This window comes from Solanum stenotomum, chromosome 10, assembly GCF_019186545.1.
Source record: "Solanum stenotomum isolate F172 chromosome 10, ASM1918654v1, whole genome shotgun sequence".
NCBI lineage: Eukaryota > Viridiplantae > Streptophyta > Magnoliopsida > Solanales > Solanaceae > Solanum > Solanum stenotomum.
The window spans coordinates 55,721,135-55,738,379 of record NC_064291.1 but is presented as its reverse complement, the minus strand read 5'-3'; the positions used below and the strand labels follow the sequence as shown (position 1 = coordinate 55,738,379).

Genomic DNA, 17,245 nt, shown 5'->3' with positions numbered 1-17,245 from the left:
TAATTGGAAACGAAGCTAGAAACATGCTTCCAAATCCATTTATCGTACTTGCTCGAGGTTGTTTCCATAGTGTTATGTAAGCTTAACTTAGTCCACTCTTTAACTAGGAATTCAATCCAGGGAAGATGACTTAGATGAGGGTTTTCGATTGGGGTTGAAGTCGTATATCGTAACAAAATAATTGTAAGAAAATCCGTTGATGAATTGAATTGTTCATAATGTACTTGCTAGATTTATATATACAAAAATTTTTATGTTTATATGGTATATGTTAAATTATTTTAATGAAAAATCTGACTTTGCTACTGCTGATAATTTAATCATTTTATCTTCTTAGCATATATAAATTAACTTATAAACTCATATTAGGAAACTACTAGAATATGCAAATTGCTTGTTGCAACAACATTTAAGGAATGACCTACATATACAATGTATAGTGATGTTACTTCTCTTACTTATGATGCTTGGTGGATAAATGGCTTAAAATAATAAGTTCACAAAGTCATTTTGTTTAAGTATTGATTTATTCATTTCATTTATTTTTTGGACCCACAATTAATTATATGTACATGCTTCTCATCCATGTTTTATTATTCCTCAAAAAAGTGGATGAGGAAAATAATTGTTGTCATTTCTTAGTGAGTATATATATATATTTTTAGTGAATCATAAAGCCATCCAAAGTACATATTATGATTTGACAATTGTCTTCTTTTAAGCAGCATGTCTCCCATCCAACAATAGGAAATAAAATTGACTTCACCAAACTAACTTTTATTATCGTCGCCTACAATATAAAATAAATTCATGTTTTTTTAATCGAACAAATTTTAGAAAAAAAACCATGTCGAAAATGTTCTTTAACTCAATCTCTTTTCTTCGCGGAGCCATATTACTCTAGTATAATTTTCATAATAATTTTGATTTAAATCTAATATTTTTTTAGTGATTATTAATCATGTAATCTATGCTAAGCACATGCACTAGGAATCCACCTGGAAAGTGTTCAAAAGAAGTATGATTAGGTTAATTGCACAGTTTTTTATTACTCATCATAATTAGACCCATAATCAGCCAAAAATTAAAAATAAAAAGAATAAACTTTGTTTTCTTGCTTAGTTATTTTTGCAAAACCAAGGTGGCCTACACCATTAAACAATTAATTTAATATCAATCAAGCATATGCTTCTTAATTGTTTATTCTCTTTGGTTTGAAAATTTTCAAACTTTTACATAATCCAAGAGAGGTTAATCCAACTTTGCTAATTAATTAAAAAAATAATTCTAGCTCAGTTCTCAAAAACCATGTGTGGTAATTTTTTATAAACAGTAAAAGACAAACTCATTAGTCATTCAGTAACTATATTTTGTTTTTAACATGTCTAAATTAACTAATTAATTAAAGTATCACCACCAAAGGATGTGACGGATGAAGCTGCTCCTTCCTTAATCAGAGTTTTCGAGTTTGTGCCTTGTATATGAAAAAATCCTTGGCAGGGAGAGCTTCCTCCGACTTTGCAACACGAATTCGAAATAATCGAACTCCAATACGAGTACCTGACATTAAAGAACCATCATTTTGTTAATTTCTATTTATTGATATCTGAATCGAATAGGATAATACAATATCAAGAAAAAAAAAGGAAACAATATCAAGAAAAAAAAAAAGAAACAACTATTGATGGATCATAATGGATATAACCTAACACTTTCTCAATTTTGTTTCACCATTAAAAAAAAAAAAAGGAGAGTTGTCATTAATGAAGAACTAGTATTATTTTTGTTCAAAGGGGGACCAAAACTTAGTTTTATATTTTTGTTAGGACCATTTCTATCTATATGTTTAGATACGAATGAAACTTCTTCACATTTAATTTGAAATTTCTGGTTCGAGTCTTGATAAAGAAAAAACTCTTATAGGAAAGCCTTTTTTCATAATAAGTTTTATGCGATACAAATATAAATTAGTAATAAAAGGCTATAACCTTGAAGGAGTTGAACATGGAAGCATGTTTCTTTTTTGTAATACTAAATTAGAGACAGCCATGTCTTTTTTGATCTTGTCTTAATTAAAGTATTTTCTATTTTTTTTGTTTAAATAAATAAAAGAAATTAACAATTAGATTGATTAAATTTTTGTTTGATAATATAAATATAAATTAAGATTATATCATGTATGCACATCTTATATATTGGTGAAGAAAGATTCTTGTAATAGCAACTAGATATAGGAACCCGTGCCAGCACGGGGCCCAATATATATATATATTTTATTATTTTAATTTATGTCATATTATGGAATTTGAGAAGTTATTGAAATTTTTATATGATTTTAAAAATATTTTAAATTTTTAGCTATTGTGATTTGTAGTACTTTTTTTTAACATAATTTTGAAAAAAATATTTATTACTCCGTTTGTTCTAATTTATGTGGCACACGCAGAATTTCAAATATTAAGCATTTTTTATATGTCTCTTTAATATATTAAGTTGTTAATTATTGTATTTTATTGTACATTTTGAACCTAATTTTTTAATAATATATGTTATTTGCCATGTCCCAATTTATGTGGCATTAATTGATAGATTTGTTGGAGTCGAGAGATTTATTTTGTTAATTATTGTAATTTATATTTTTTTTTCCCGTCAATTTCAAACAATATATGTTGTTTATTGATAGAATACTTTTAATGTAATTTTTTAAAAAAAATATGTGTGACTCTCCATGTCCCAATTTATGTGGCAAATGTAAAGTTTTGACAATTAACCTAAATTTTAATACATTTAAAAAAATATTTTTAAGTCGTTACATTTTAAGTAATAAGTAATTTAAATTGTTGTATTATTTATTACAATTTATAATACTTTTAAAGTAGTTAAAATATTGTACTATTTATTATGATTTATAACACTTTTTAAAAAAATTTATGTCATATTATGGAATTTGAGAAGTTATTGAAATTTTTATATGATTTTAAAAATATTTTAAATTGTTAGCTATTGTGATTTGTAGTACTTTTTTTAACATAATTTTGAAAATAATATTTATTAATCTATTTGTTCTAATTTATGTGGCAGATGCAGAGTTTCAAATATTAACCCTTTTTTATATGTCTCTTTAATATATTAAGTTGTTAATTATTGTATTTTATAGTACATTTTGAACCTAATTTTTTAATAATATATGTTATTTGCCATGTCCCAATTTATGTGGCATTAATTGATAGATTTGTTGGAGTCGAGAGATTTATTTTGTTAATTATTGTAATTTATAGTTTCTTTTTCGTCAATTTCAAACAATATATGTTGTTAATTGATAGAATACTTTTAATGTAATTTTTTTAAAAAAATATGTGTGACTGTCCATGTCCCAATTTATGTGGCACATGTAAAGTTTTGACAATTAACCAAAATTTTAATACATTTAAAAAAATATTTTTAAGTCGTTAAATTTTAAGTAATTTAAATTGTTGTATTATTTATTACAATTTATAATGCTTTTAAAGTAGTTTAAATATTGTACTATTTATTATGATTTATAACACTTTTTTTTAAAATTTATGTCATATTATGGAATTTGAGAAGTTATTGAAATTTTTATATGATTTTAAAAATATTTTAAATTGTTAGCTATTGTGATTTGTAGTACTTTTTTTTAACATAATTTTGAAAGTAATATTTATTACTCTATTTGTTCTAATTTATGTGGCACATGCAGAATTTCAAATATTAACCCTTTTTTATGTCTCTTTAATATATTAAGTTGTTAATTATTGTATTTTTTAGTACATTTTGAACCTAATTTTTTAATACTATATGTTATTTGCCATGTCCCAATTTATGTGGCATTAATTGATAGATTTGTTGGAGTCGAGAGATTTATTTTGTTAATTATTGTAATTTATAGTTTCTTTTTCGTCAATTTCAAACAATATATGTTGTTAATTGATAGATTTTTTGGAGTGGACTTTTTTTTTATTAATTATTGTAATTTATTGTTTCTTTTTCGTCAATTTCAAACAATATATGTTTATTATATAATCTATTTTATGTGGTACCAATAGAATTTAGAGAGTCAATTAAATTTTTTATATAAGTTTTAAATAATTAAGCTGTTAATTATTGTAATGTATAGTATTACTTATATTATTTTTAAATATATTTAAATATTATATGTTAGGTTTTTTATCCTAATTTATATGGCATTGATAGAATTTAAAGTGTCAAATAATTGTTAATTATTGTAATAGATAATATGGAGTATTTAAGTCATTTATAGTATAGTAATTAATATATAATATGTAGTATTTAAGTGTTATATTATGGAATTTGAGAAGTTATTGAAATTTTTATATGATTTTAAAAATATTTTAAATTCATAACTATATATTTCAATGTACAAGATTTTGATAAAATAAAATCTTTAAAGTTAAATTATAATGTTTTTGAAATTTAAATTATTAAAACATATATAATGATTTTATAGAAAAAACAATATCATATAAAATTAAATGAAAAGGATAATAAATTCAACTTTTATCATGATAAGGTTGAAAAATATTATTTAAGTGGAAGGAGGTGGGGCCGACTTATATATTTTATATAGTAAGTATTGGACATTTGTAATGATTTAATTGGAACAATGGTAGTAAATCCTAGACTCTTCTAATATATAGTAATAGTAATATGTCCTATTAGCTCTTATGGTCAACATTTTATTATATTCAATAAGTGCATTTCATAGGTGTTTTAATTATAAGTTTAAAAAAATATACATTTTCTCACAAAATGTAGAATGTTGATTTTTTTTCCCCAAATAGTTAATAGGTGAATAAGAAAATTATCTTAATAGTATTAAGAGTTGGGATATATCTTTTTTAGGATGTTTCATTTCCACCTATCGTGATATTTTTCTACATTATAAGAAAATTATCGTCTAAAAACAAAAAAATAAGTAAATAAATTATTTATTTTTCTAAAAAAAACAAGAAAATATTTTGTAGGAAAAATATTTGACAAAACACCCTTGTGGACCTGTGGAAGTCTAAATTGGTCAACAAAAGGAAAATGTCTAATAAATAATTTAATTTGACTGTAAAGTGTCAAAATCTTTTCTATTTGAAGTGAAACAGTAATGGATGGGCTGTCTCATTATTTCAAGCATAATCTATATATATATATATATATACAAATTTTGATATTATAATTTTAAAATTCAGTGAATTTATTGGTAAAATCTTTCTATCGAACTTAAATTTTAAATTCGCATTTAAGAGGAAGGAAGAAAAAATTATTTATTTTTTCTTTATATGCTCCCTGTAAAAAACTATTGGATTTGATGAACCCGAAGAGCTACATAAGCTATTACAATTGAATTTGGTGAATAAGTGGGAAAACTTTGATCTATATAATGTGTGTTCGATGTGAAGGATAATATATATCTTTTAGAAAAATAGATTCATATTTGATTTTCCTTGACAGATGGAGACTAGATTACATGATTAAAAAGATTCATATTTTATGCTATGAAAACTAATCAAAGAGGAGAAAAGAGCGTAATCTCGACTTTAAAAATATTGGAGAAACTACATAATTAGACTTACTCTATTACCATATATACTATTATTACCTATATTTTTAAAATATTACGTATTTTATCACTAATTAAGAGTTTCCTACCATATATTAATGAAGATACACTTATATACACATATTTTTGCTATGAGATAGACTAAAATAGGGAGAAAGGCGAACAAGATTTGTTATCTATCCTAGATACATATGAGAGTGGTGAGCAAGACGGAAGAGAGGCGAGGAGGGCGAGCGAGATTTGTTATGTATCCCAGATACGTCTGAGAGTGTTAGCAAGACGGGAGAGAGGCGAGGGGGGTGGGCGAGATTTGTTATGTATTCCAGATACATATGAGAGTGTGAGCGAGACATGAGAGAGTGAGATTTGTTGTGTATCCCAGATACATGCGAATCCACTTGGATACAATGTATCAGAACAAATGTACTTAATTTTGACCCACTGTAATCCAAGATACATGTATTTGGACGTATCTAGACATATCAAAATCTGATAAGATACGTAATATTACAAACTAGAGTGTATTTAAGTAATTAACTCTTAAACTATAGTTTCAAGGGAAAATACATAAAACCCCCCCTGAACTTGGCACGAAAACTTACTTTAGTACTTAAACTTTATGGGTAATTATTTACCCCCCTTATCTCTTTTCAAGTGAATTTAATATCCCCCAAACAGCTGACGTGGCAAGTCAAAAAATTTACTGCGCGTAAATATCAAAAGTTAAAGAGAAAAATAATAAGTGGGCCCCATTTTTTTCTTTTTAGCCAACAATCTTTTTTTCCTTCATCTTCCTCACACCCCACCACCCCTCTTGCCTTCCACCACCACTTGTACCACCTCTTTCTTCTTCGTCGAACCCCTCACCTCTTTAATTTCTCCTTCTTCGAAACCCCCATCTAAACCCTATTTCTCCTCTTAGAAGCCTCACCCTCTTTCTTTCTCTTCAGATTTGCCGTCTCAACCACCACTGCATCGCCCTTTTCTTTTTCTTCTTCTTCATTGAACTTTCCATCTTCTTTCTCTTTCTTTGAACTGCCCCCACCCCACCTCCAGTCCCTTTGGATCCGTAAAAAGGTGTGATGAATAGGGAAAAAATAGAAAAGCCAACAATTTGTTCTTGCTTCAAAATTATTATTTATGGTAGTGTTTGAATGTGATGAACTTGAAGCTCTTTTTAATAGAAAAATTATAATTTCTTCATTTCAAATTAAATTTTCAGTCAAAATTGCAATCGTGATTGAGTTGAGGAACATGGATCTTATTTAATTATGAATAAATAAAAAGAAACAAAAAAAAATGAATTAAAAAAGTAAAATATTAAATAATGTTCTACATGGCATTGATGTGGCAATGATGTGGCGCTGACATATCAATGACGTGGCGCGTGTGAAATGCACTTGCCATTGTGAGACTGGTATTATAATTTTAGGGTGATATTAAATTTACTTGAAAAGAGATTAGGGGGGTAAATAATTACCCGTAAAGTTTAAGTACTAAAGTAAGTTTTCGTGCCAAGTTCAGGGGGGTTTTTATGTATTTTCCCTAGTTTCAATTGCCTTTCTCCATTTTATTTGCATGAAAATGGGCCTGAAGCCCAATGGTCTACGCAAGTTGTATCTTTGCAATCATGTTATAAGCCCACACTTTATAAAGATTGGGCCGTGTGGATTATCCAGTTATCATATTCATTTTTTACAACCTTTTATTGCCAATTTAACCTATAAAGTTGTCATGTTGTGTCATTTTGTAAAAAGTAATTATACCAAAGTTAATTGCATTACATTATATTGTCTTTCTAAAATAAACGTCTCAGGAAGACGTCATGTATCAATTGCTCAACAATAAAGATAAATTTAAACATAATTTATACTACGTTTCATTCCAATTGCGTGCAAAGGTTTCAATAATAATAGAACATACAAATCAATTATTTTTATTTCCAAAAAGTATTTGTAAGTACTTAAAACCCATTGCTACAACACGTTGTCAGTTTTATATTGAATGGAGTTAGTTATTACCTTAAACACTTCGACCAACTACTATTTACCCCATGATATATACACTATCATCATACACTATCCAATTATATTTTTAGCCCACTTTTTGTTGTTTATATGTTTCCTCTAAACCTAAATTAAAAAAAAATGATACAAGAAAAGAGCAAAAAAAAAGAAATAAAACGAACCAACCGCAAAAATAACCCAATCCAATTGTAATTATCTAACAAATGGGACCCTCTTTTTCTTGAAAAAACAAATAGAGCAAAATCTGAATTTTACTGAAAATATCTAGTACTCCACTATAAAAAGATTATAGAAGAAATAGTTTCGTGTTCTTGTTGATCAACCCTTTTGCAAATCATCAATAGAGGTAAAACCACTAATACTAAATTTTGATTTTTTTTAGATTTATTTTTTTGATTTTAGATGTGCATTTTATTGATTTTTTCTAGTCCATGTTATTAGATTATCCATATATCTCCCAAACCCTTTTAAGAGCCATTGCTTCTCTTATATCATTTGGCTTAGTAGTTTGTAGGAGTAGGAATAGTCTTTTCTTGATCTGAGGGGTTTTTGGTTTGCTTTTCCCAAATTAAGTCACTTGGGGTTGGTTTGTAACTTGTAAAGATTGAATCTTTATAGAGTTTTTCATCTGGGGTTGGCTTATATTTTGTGAAGATTGAATCTTTATAGGAATTTTCATCTGGGGTTGGCTTATGTTTTGTGAAGATTGAATCTTGTAGGATTTACTTACCTGGGGTTGCCGTATATTTTGTAAAGATTGAAGCTTTATAGGATTTTTTTTTTAATCTGGGGTTGGCTTATGCTTTGTGAAGAGTTGTATTTAGAATGTTAGATTAGTGAACTATATCTGGGTTTGGCTGTGAAGATTGAACCTAACTATTATTATCAACAGTAGATTACTTAGGTCTTGTGTGGTTTGCCGATGGCTCGGTTGATTCTGCCTTGCAAGGGTTCGAGTTTGTCAAAGACGTGTCTCTTGGGTTTGATCTCCAATGCTCCTGTGATTATTCAACTCCCTTTTTTTTATTCTATTAGCAAATAATGAAAAACATGAAAGTGGTGTTGGTTATTTGAGAGTCAAGTAGTGGTATAGGTCTTGTGATAAACTGTGTGGTTCTGCACCAACTGGACAAGTGATATTTTGCAGCTTTATTGATGTTGTTGTTACCTAATTGAGAACTTAAGCACAATCTTAATCAATCCCTATCTTTGGCACTGGGAAAGGCTTATCCTTCTAGATTCTGGCTTTATGTAGTACTTATAATTGGTTTTAGTCTTTCTGCCACAGTTCTATTTTAATTCGTTTGAGTTTCAGACTTTCGTTTGGTGTCTTATTCTTTGTCTAGCTTCTTTCATATGCTAATGGTACCTTTTGAAGTATATATATAGGTAGTGTAAGCTAGCTTTTAATGACTTGATTTCACATAAGAATTGATTTCCATTTTATCTCTGTAGTTTCAGGCAAGTTGCCGTGTTACTCCAGTTGGGCGCTCGAGGGATATCTGCAGATATAAACAATACCTCACTTCGGAGGTTTGTGAATATTTCTTGGCTGGCTTCTGCAATAAGCATTGGTTATCTGTTTTTGGTTTTTAATGTATTGTCTTACTTTGTCTAGTGCATATTTTTCTCTCTTCTTATATTCAATTATTCTGCTTTTTTAACTAGGTTACGCATTGGAGGAGGTGTCAAATCCCGCGTTTTCCATTAGTTGTAAGCAATTATGTCCAGATTATAATGTACTTTATATTTTGCCAATAATGCTTTTCTATGCTGACGTTTGTTTTGTATGTTTGTATGTTTCCCAGCAACCTAGAAGAATTGACCGGAGATTAATCTGTTCAGTTGCAACTGAACCTCTACCAAAAGAAGTTGAAGAATCCAAGATGGAAGCACCAAAGGAAATCTTTCTGAAGGATTACAAACAACCTGATTACTATTTTGACACGGTATATCCCTTGATTCTTCTTCTATCTAGGTGAAGGTTTGGATTTTCTTCAAGTTTTGTGTCTAAATCAAATTACTATTTTAGTTGGATCTGAAATTCAGACTGGGTGAGGAAAGTACTATTGTCGCTTCCAAAATTGCTGTCAACCCCAGAGTTGAAGGTACATCTTGTTACCCCTTCGGATTTTCTTATTTTTATCTGCAATTCGTTTCGCGAAAAAAATAAAATGGAATCATCCACAACACACTTTTTTCTTTCACATTTCGCTGGGTTGATATATTTAAACTAAATGACACATCCTTCTTACCTGATTGAAGTTTCTCAAAACTTTGATAGTTGTATTTATTCCAGAACTCACAATGTGTTGCTAATATATCTTGAACAGGTCAGTCTTCCCCACTTGTCCTAGATGGGCGAGATCTGAAGTTGCAATCAGTTAAGATCAATGGCAATCCGCTGAAGGTACCTATATCAGAGTCTTGCTCCTATAATGTTCAAANAGATTATAATGTACTTTATATTTTGCCAATAATGCTTTTCTATGCTGACGTTTGTTTTGTATGTTTGTATGTTTCCCAGCAACCTAGAAGAATTGACCGGAGATTAATCTGTTCAGTTGCAACTGAACCTCTACCAAAAGAAGTTGAAGAATCCAAGATGGAAGCACCAAAGGAAATCTTTCTGAAGGATTACAAACAACCTGATTACTATTTTGACACGGTATATCCCTTGATTCTTCTTCTATCTAGGTGAAGGTTTGGATTTTCTTCAAGTTTTGCGTCTAAATCAAATTACTATTTTAGTTGGATCTGAAATTCGCATTGGGTGAGGAAAGTACTATTGTTGCTTCCAAAATTGCTGTCAACCCCAGAGTTGAAGGTACATCTTGTTACCCCTTCAGATTTTCTTATTTTTATCTGCAATTCATTTCGCGAAAAAAATAAAATGGAATCATCCACAACACACTTTTTTCTTTCACATTTCTCTGGGTTGATATATTTAAACTAAATGACACATCCTTCTTACCTGATTGAAGTTTCTCAAAACTTTGATAGTTGTATTTATTCCAGAACTCACAATGTGTTGCTAATATATCTTGAACAGGTCAGTCTTCCCCACTTGTCCTAGATGGGCGAGATCTGAAGTTGCAATCAGTTAAGATCAATGGCAATCCGCTGAAGGTACCTATATCAGAGTCTTGCTCCTAGAACGTTCAAAGATGTCTTTTAATTTTTACATAATATGTCACATGATGATACTTTTACTCATACATGATGCACCTAATGTGTTTTAGGAGGAAGATTTCCACGTGGACTCGCGCCACCTGACTCTGAAATCCCCTCCAAGTAGCAAATTCACCTTGGAGATTGTGACAGAAATATATCCTCAGAAGAACACATCCTTAGAGGTGAAATAGAAGGGCAGGATTTTGTCTTATTTATAATTTTTTCTTGCACTTCGAATTTTAGTAGCACTGTGAAATGGGTTTGTGGTAACATTATCTATATTTACTTCAGGGTCTTTACAAGTCATCAGGGAATTTCTGCACCCAATGTGAGGCTGAGGGTTTCCGTAAGATTACGTTCTATCAGGTATGCCTTCTTTTTATTGTTTGGCCTCTAGGATGTTATCGTCTTTTCTTGAAATGCTTGCTAATGGCTGTCATTTTCTCCATTAGGATCGCCCTGACATTATGGCAAAATACACTTGTCGCATAGAGGCAGACAAATCCCTGTACCCTGTATTGTTGTCAAATGGAAACCTTATAGAGCAAGGAGATCTTGAGGTACATTTGGATTTTCCTGTACTATTTGTTGAAAGTTGTTTTCTAGTAACCCTTATGCAACTCATCAAATTATTATTCTCTTTTTTTTTTTGCAGGGGGGAAAGCATTTTACTCTTTGGGAGGATCCTTTCAAGAAGCCCAGTTATCTTTTTGCGTTGGTTGCTGGTCAGTTGGAGAGCAGAGATGACACATTTACAACCTGTTCAGGCCGTAAGGTCTCCCTTAGAATCTGGACCCCTGCACAAGATCTGCCCAAGACAGAACATGCTATGTATTCTCTCAAGGCAGCTATGAAGTGGGATGAAGAGGTGAGATTTTAGTTACTTTGATGTACATCAAGCTAATTATCTTTGTTGTCTTATGGTCTTATGACAATTTCTTTGTTAAAATTTTCAAACAGGTTTTCGGGCGGGAGTATGACCTGGATCTTTTTAATATTGTTGCTGTTCCAGATTTTAACATGTTAGTTCTCTGTTTTCTTCACTTTGTCATTTTTTATTCTTTGACATTTTTCTTTTCTTCTCTTTGTTTATCCACTCTCCTAATTTTTTCTATGGATAATAACTGGTTTTTTTCATTTCATTTCCAGGGGAGCAATGGAAAACAAGAGCTTGAATGTATGAGATTTGAGATGTTATTGCATTGTATTGTTCTGTTTATGACTTTTTCTTAACTATCACCTAATTATTTGACTTTGTTTTCAACAGATATTCAATTCCAAGCTTGTCCTGGCATCCCCAGAAACTGCAACAGATGCTGATTATGCAGCAATATTGGGTGTGATTGGACATGAGGTGTGTGATATGTTTTCATAAGCTATTGAAATTTATGAACTTTATTTTGCTTACTGATTCTTGAGTACTGAGCAAATCACCATTTCTTGTCCATGTTGCAGTACTTCCACAATTGGACAGGCAACAGGTTTGTCCATAACCCAATCTTTCCTTCTCACAGAAAATAAAAAGCTGTTTAATATAGTAGCTATGTATTCCATTATATTACTGTTTTTATCTTCTAGGTCTTTTGGTGTATAATGGACGATTATATACTCAAATTCCTGAAAACACATCAGGAGTTATTAGCCTTTTCTTTAAGAAATTACTGTAGCTCTCTATTGTTGCTGCTTCTGATGAGAAATAAAGTTTCATATGTTAATTTCAAAAACACTTGAAGTTTAAACTTATTTCTTGAATACAAGGAGTGTACTTGTTTGCTGTGTACTTTGAGAGTATTCTCGTTGTTAGAAACTTCTATTAACTATTGAGCTCAATGCAGAGTTACATGTCGTGACTGGTTCCAGCTCAGTTTAAAGGAAGGACTTACTGTTTTCCGTGATCAGGTTGGATTTATTCCTGTAGATGATGGGTACACGAACAATTTTCTGGTAGCCTTAGCTAATAAGGTTCTTGAATGATTCATGCAGGAGTTTTCGTCTGATTTGGGAAGCCGTCCTGTGAAAAGAATTGCTGATGTTTCAAAGCTTCGGATGTATCAGTTCCCACAGGTTCAAAGAGTTCTTCTAGTTCTTTTCATGATAATATTCCTACTTCTTATATATACATGGATTGCCAAATCATAATGCTCCACAATGAGCTACTGAATTGTGGATGACTAGTTAAATTTGCTAACTATTATCATTTTGTAGGATGCTGGTCCAATGGCTCATCCTGTACGGCCTCATTCTTATATAAAGGTAGATAATCTCTTTGAATACGGATGATCCTTGTTTAGAAAATGCTGGCTCCACCTTCTTGGAAGATTTTCTCATTCTTTTTCTCTCTTTTTATGTTGACAGATGGATAACTTCTACACAGGCAAGTTTCAGTTAACTGTCTGCATTGAAGAGGAGTTTTAATTTCTTTTGAGCCCAATTTTGATGATTAATTTTGTTACTGATTGTTACTGATGTTTGGTTGTGACGGCTGGTCTGGCTTTGAATATTCATGGACATGCAGTTACGGTATGATCCTGATAATTATGTTTTATCAGTGTTCTAACTTTCATGTCCTGGTACCTTTAGTCTCCCAAGGTATTTATTAACTATTGTTCCTTTCTTCCATTTTCTCTTTTGCAGGTATATGAGAAGGTAATGCTCTTCCTCCCTTGCCCCTCCTCATGTGGCATTTTGTGGCTCTCTTTTTTTCTCCCTTTCCCGTGCCACCACATCCATGACCTTGAAATCATTTCGTGCTTTGACTCACCATTGGTTTAATCACTATTTCCGTTATCAGGGAGCTGAAGTGGTCAGGATGTACAAAACCTTGTTAGGGAGCCAAGGATTTAGAAAAGTAAGAAAATGATAATGTCTTGCCTATTTTTGTAGTACTGACAAATGATTTCCGAACTTCAGAGTCTCAAGAATCTGATATACCCCCTTTTCTCTTCAGGGCACAGATTTATATTTCGAGAGGCATGATGGTCAAGCAGTAACATGTGAAGACTTTTTTGCTGCCATGCGAGATGCCAACAATGCAGATTTTGCTAATTTCTTGTTATGGTAACCGACTCTTCCTTCCTGCTAGTCGAACCAGAATTCTTGATTCCCTTCGAAGTTAAGCTTTTAAATGAAACATAATTGCAGGTACTCGCAAGCTGGAACACCTGTAGTGAAGGTTACAACAAATTATAATACTGAAGGGCGCACTTTCTCCCTCAAGTTTAGGTAAAAAACATTAAATGGATTTTTGTTTAAGAGCCTGTTTGGATGGGCTTTTAAGCTGGTCAAACTGGCTGAAAAGCTAGTTTTTGACTTATTAGAGTGTTTGACAATTATTAAAGTGACTTATTTTAAGTCANTTAAAAGTTACTTTTTTTAAGTCAATCCAAACAGGCTCTAAATGTACTAACCTTTATCGTTTAGGCTGACATATTTCACCTAATGTTTTCCCAGTCAAGAGGTGCCTCCAACCCCCGGCCAGTCTGCAAAAGAACCTATGTTTATTCCTGTTGCAGTAGGTCTACTGGATTCAAGTGGTAAGGACATGCCTCTATCTTCCGTTCATCATGATGGGAAATTGGAGAGTTTTGCTAGCAGTGGTCAAAACGTATACACCACAGTTATCCGCGTAACGAAGGTTAGCCTTGAAGTTTTGATGGACTGGTGTAGTCAATTCCACTTAATTAAACTATATATATGCAAGCACAATGCTAACTTTGATCAAATATATATGCTTATCCGACATTTTGTTCCTCCTATGACGTAATAAGGATGTAATAATGGATTTTTCTCTTGTACTGTGCAGAAGGAGGAGGAATTTGTGTTCAATGACGTATCTGAGAGGCCAACACCATCTATATTACGAGGCTTCAGTGCTCCCATCAGGCTTGAGTCTGATCTCACTGATAGCGATCTACTTTTCCTTCTTGCTCATGATTCTGATGAGTTTAACCGGTGCGTATTTTCTAAGTCTCTCGTTCAATACATTTTAGCTGATCGCAAATTTGAATAGTCAAAGATTAATATGATCCATCTCTTAGGTGGGAGGCGGGACAAGTGTTGGCAAGGAAGTTAATGCTCAGCCTGGTAGCTGATTTCCAACAGAACAAGGCTTTGGTTCTTAACCCTCAGTTTTTGCAGGGGATCAAAAGCATACTCACCGACTCAAGCTTGGATAAGGTGCTCGCCCACCTCTTTTCTTGTAGATATTTATGTTTCACGTTGGAAGAAAAATATTTCGCTAATTACTGTCGTATTTTCTCAGGAATTCATTGCAAAGGCAATAACTTTGCCAGGTATAGGAGAAATCATGGACATGATGACAGTTGCTGATCCAGATGCCGTTCATGCAGTCCGAACTTTCATCAGGAAGCAACTGGCTTCTGAATTGAAACAAGAGCTCCTTATCACTGTAATCATCTCTCAAACTCTAAAAATGTTACTTTTCTCAATTAACTTGAAAATGTTCTTAATGAAAATAAACCTTGAAATACACTTTGCAGGCTAAAAACAACAGGAGCTCTGGTGCTTATGAGTTTGATCATAACAATATGGCACGGCGTGCTCTTAAAAATATTGCTCTTGGTCCGTTTGTCTTCTTATATCTCTGGATAGAGTGTTTTTAGAATTTGACAAATTACAATTCCACTGACCTATTTTGTCTACAGCTTATCTTGGATCGCTTGAAGACCCAGAAATCACAGAACTTCTATTGAATGAATACAGAAACGCCACAAACATGACAGATCAGTTTGCAGCTTTAGTGGCTATCGATCAGCAACCTGCAATTCGTGAAGAAATTTTGGCTGATTTCTATAACAAGTGGCAGGATGATTACTTGGTACATCTCTATGCCTCTAATACCTGCACTATTGCTTGATATCATCTTTGACCGTAATTCTTGCCTACCGGACCTGTTCTTGCCTTCAAATTGTTGAGTAACCTGCATGACGTTGAATCATTCATAACTAAGTCAAAAATTAAAAAATCTTTTATCTCACTCTATTTATCCTTAGGTTGTGAACAAGTGGCTTGCTCTTCAAGCTATGTCAGACATGCCGGGTAATGTTGAGAATGTCAAGAAACTTCTAAACCATACAGCCTTTGACCTACGTAATCCAAATAAGGTATGTTCTTTCGAGTTTGATGTCTTTCGTACTCTTCAAAAAAAGCCACTGGATGTGCCGGATCCTCCAAAAGGGGCACACTTTTGGAGGATCTGACATGGTAGGGCAACATTAGCAACATATAGCTTTCTAGTTTATGTCAATTACAAGACATGATGTTTTATTTTGGACAAATGCACAGGTTTATTCGTTGATCGGAGGATTTTGTGGTTCACCTGTCAACTTCCATAGCAAGGATGGCTCCGGGTACAAGTTTTTGGGAGAACTAGTGGTGAAGCTTGACAAGATGAATCCACAGGTCTCTTAAATTGTTCTTTATACAATTTACCAATGAATCACGAAACGTTTTTGTTCATACATGTTGAATTTCTAATTTATTCAGAAGTAATTCACGAGACATGCACCTCTCCTTCTCAACACTCTCGTATCTTCTTGAAATAAACAACTAGAAAGAAATGCTTGAACACAACTACTGACATTTTTCGATTTTCTATACACATGATCCATCTTGGTCAATCCGATCTTGAACTATAGGACGGTTTTCCAGTAGTATGAGAGTGTGTCTTAGTTTTTTTTCTTCTAATGGATGGCAGGTGGCCTCACGAATGGTTTCAGCGTTCTCTAGGTGGAAACGTTATGATGAAACACGACAAAGTCTCGCGAAGGTTAGTAGTTGCTTCCTCAGACGTTATTCTGGGGAACTAAAATTCGAGTGTTGTGTTTGCATAGAAGGGAGGGAACTAAAGAAATATGTTGTGTTTTAACAGGAACAATTGGAGATGATCTTGTCTACTGAGGGACTCTCAGAGAATGTATTCGAAATCGCATCGAAGAGCTTGGCAGCTTGATTTTTAATTTTCATTGTTTTGGTTTCATATTTTTCAGCTATTCGAACAGTATCATTTGTTCTAAAGAGTCTATAATTATGTAATGGTTTCAGTAAACATTAAAACTAGTTCACAAACTTAGTTTAATATTCAGCTCTTATGAACAAGTCCTTTTTGTTATATTTAATATTTATACCTGCAATTTGCATTAGTTTTCGTCTCGATTCATATTCTTCAGGGTATCTTATAGAGTTCAATTCTCGTTTTGAATGAATGACCAATTCGTACAAGTAATGCATTTTATAGTGTATACTTGGAACTTAAAAGTACTCATGTCGTATATTACATGTTAACATTATTATAAATAATTATTTTAAATTATTTATTAATTTATAAAGTTAAGATTTCAGTGTAAACTAAATTAACTCTAGGACTCGAAAAGTTTAATGTTCCTAGAGCTAAAAAGGCTGCATATTATTAGAATTTTGGGCTTTACACTAA

General features: G+C 31.8%; 1 protein-coding gene across 1 annotated transcript; it reads left to right on the top strand.

Annotated features, from left to right (window-relative positions):
* Positions 1–8,121: 8,121 nt before the first annotated feature.
* Positions 8,122–16,890, top strand: LOC125843362 (puromycin-sensitive aminopeptidase). Its single transcript, XM_049522609.1, has 31 exons — positions 8,122–8,620; positions 9,076–9,153; positions 9,289–9,333; positions 10,148–10,288; positions 10,372–10,447; positions 10,673–10,749; positions 10,863–10,976; positions 11,086–11,160; positions 11,247–11,354; positions 11,450–11,662; positions 11,755–11,816; positions 11,944–11,971; positions 12,062–12,148; positions 12,250–12,275; positions 12,630–12,693; positions 12,778–12,858; positions 13,000–13,047; positions 13,150–13,185; positions 13,586–13,642; positions 13,742–13,851; positions 13,936–14,016; positions 14,245–14,428; positions 14,597–14,745; positions 14,832–14,970; positions 15,056–15,202; positions 15,294–15,375; positions 15,459–15,631; positions 15,807–15,917; positions 16,099–16,215; positions 16,511–16,582; positions 16,685–16,890. The coding sequence occupies exons 1-31, from the start codon at positions 8,543–8,545 to the stop codon at positions 16,763–16,765; spliced, it is 2,940 nt and encodes a 979-aa protein (XP_049378566.1). The 5' UTR covers positions 8,122–8,542; the 3' UTR covers positions 16,766–16,890.
* The last annotated feature ends 355 nt before the right edge of the window (positions 16,891–17,245 follow it).

Coding starts and splice junctions, on each gene's coding strand:
- LOC125843362 (XM_049522609.1), top strand. CDS start 8,543: ATGGCTCGGTTGATTCTGCCTTGCAAGGGTTCGAGTTTGTCAAAGACG. Junction 11,972..12,061: donor TGGAAAACAAGAGCTTGAAT/GTATGAGATTTG, acceptor TGTTTTCAACAG/ATATTCAATTCCAAGCTTGT. Junction 13,186..13,585: donor CAGGCAAGTTTCAGTTAACT/GTCTGCATTGAA, acceptor TTCCGTTATCAG/GGAGCTGAAGTGGTCAGGAT.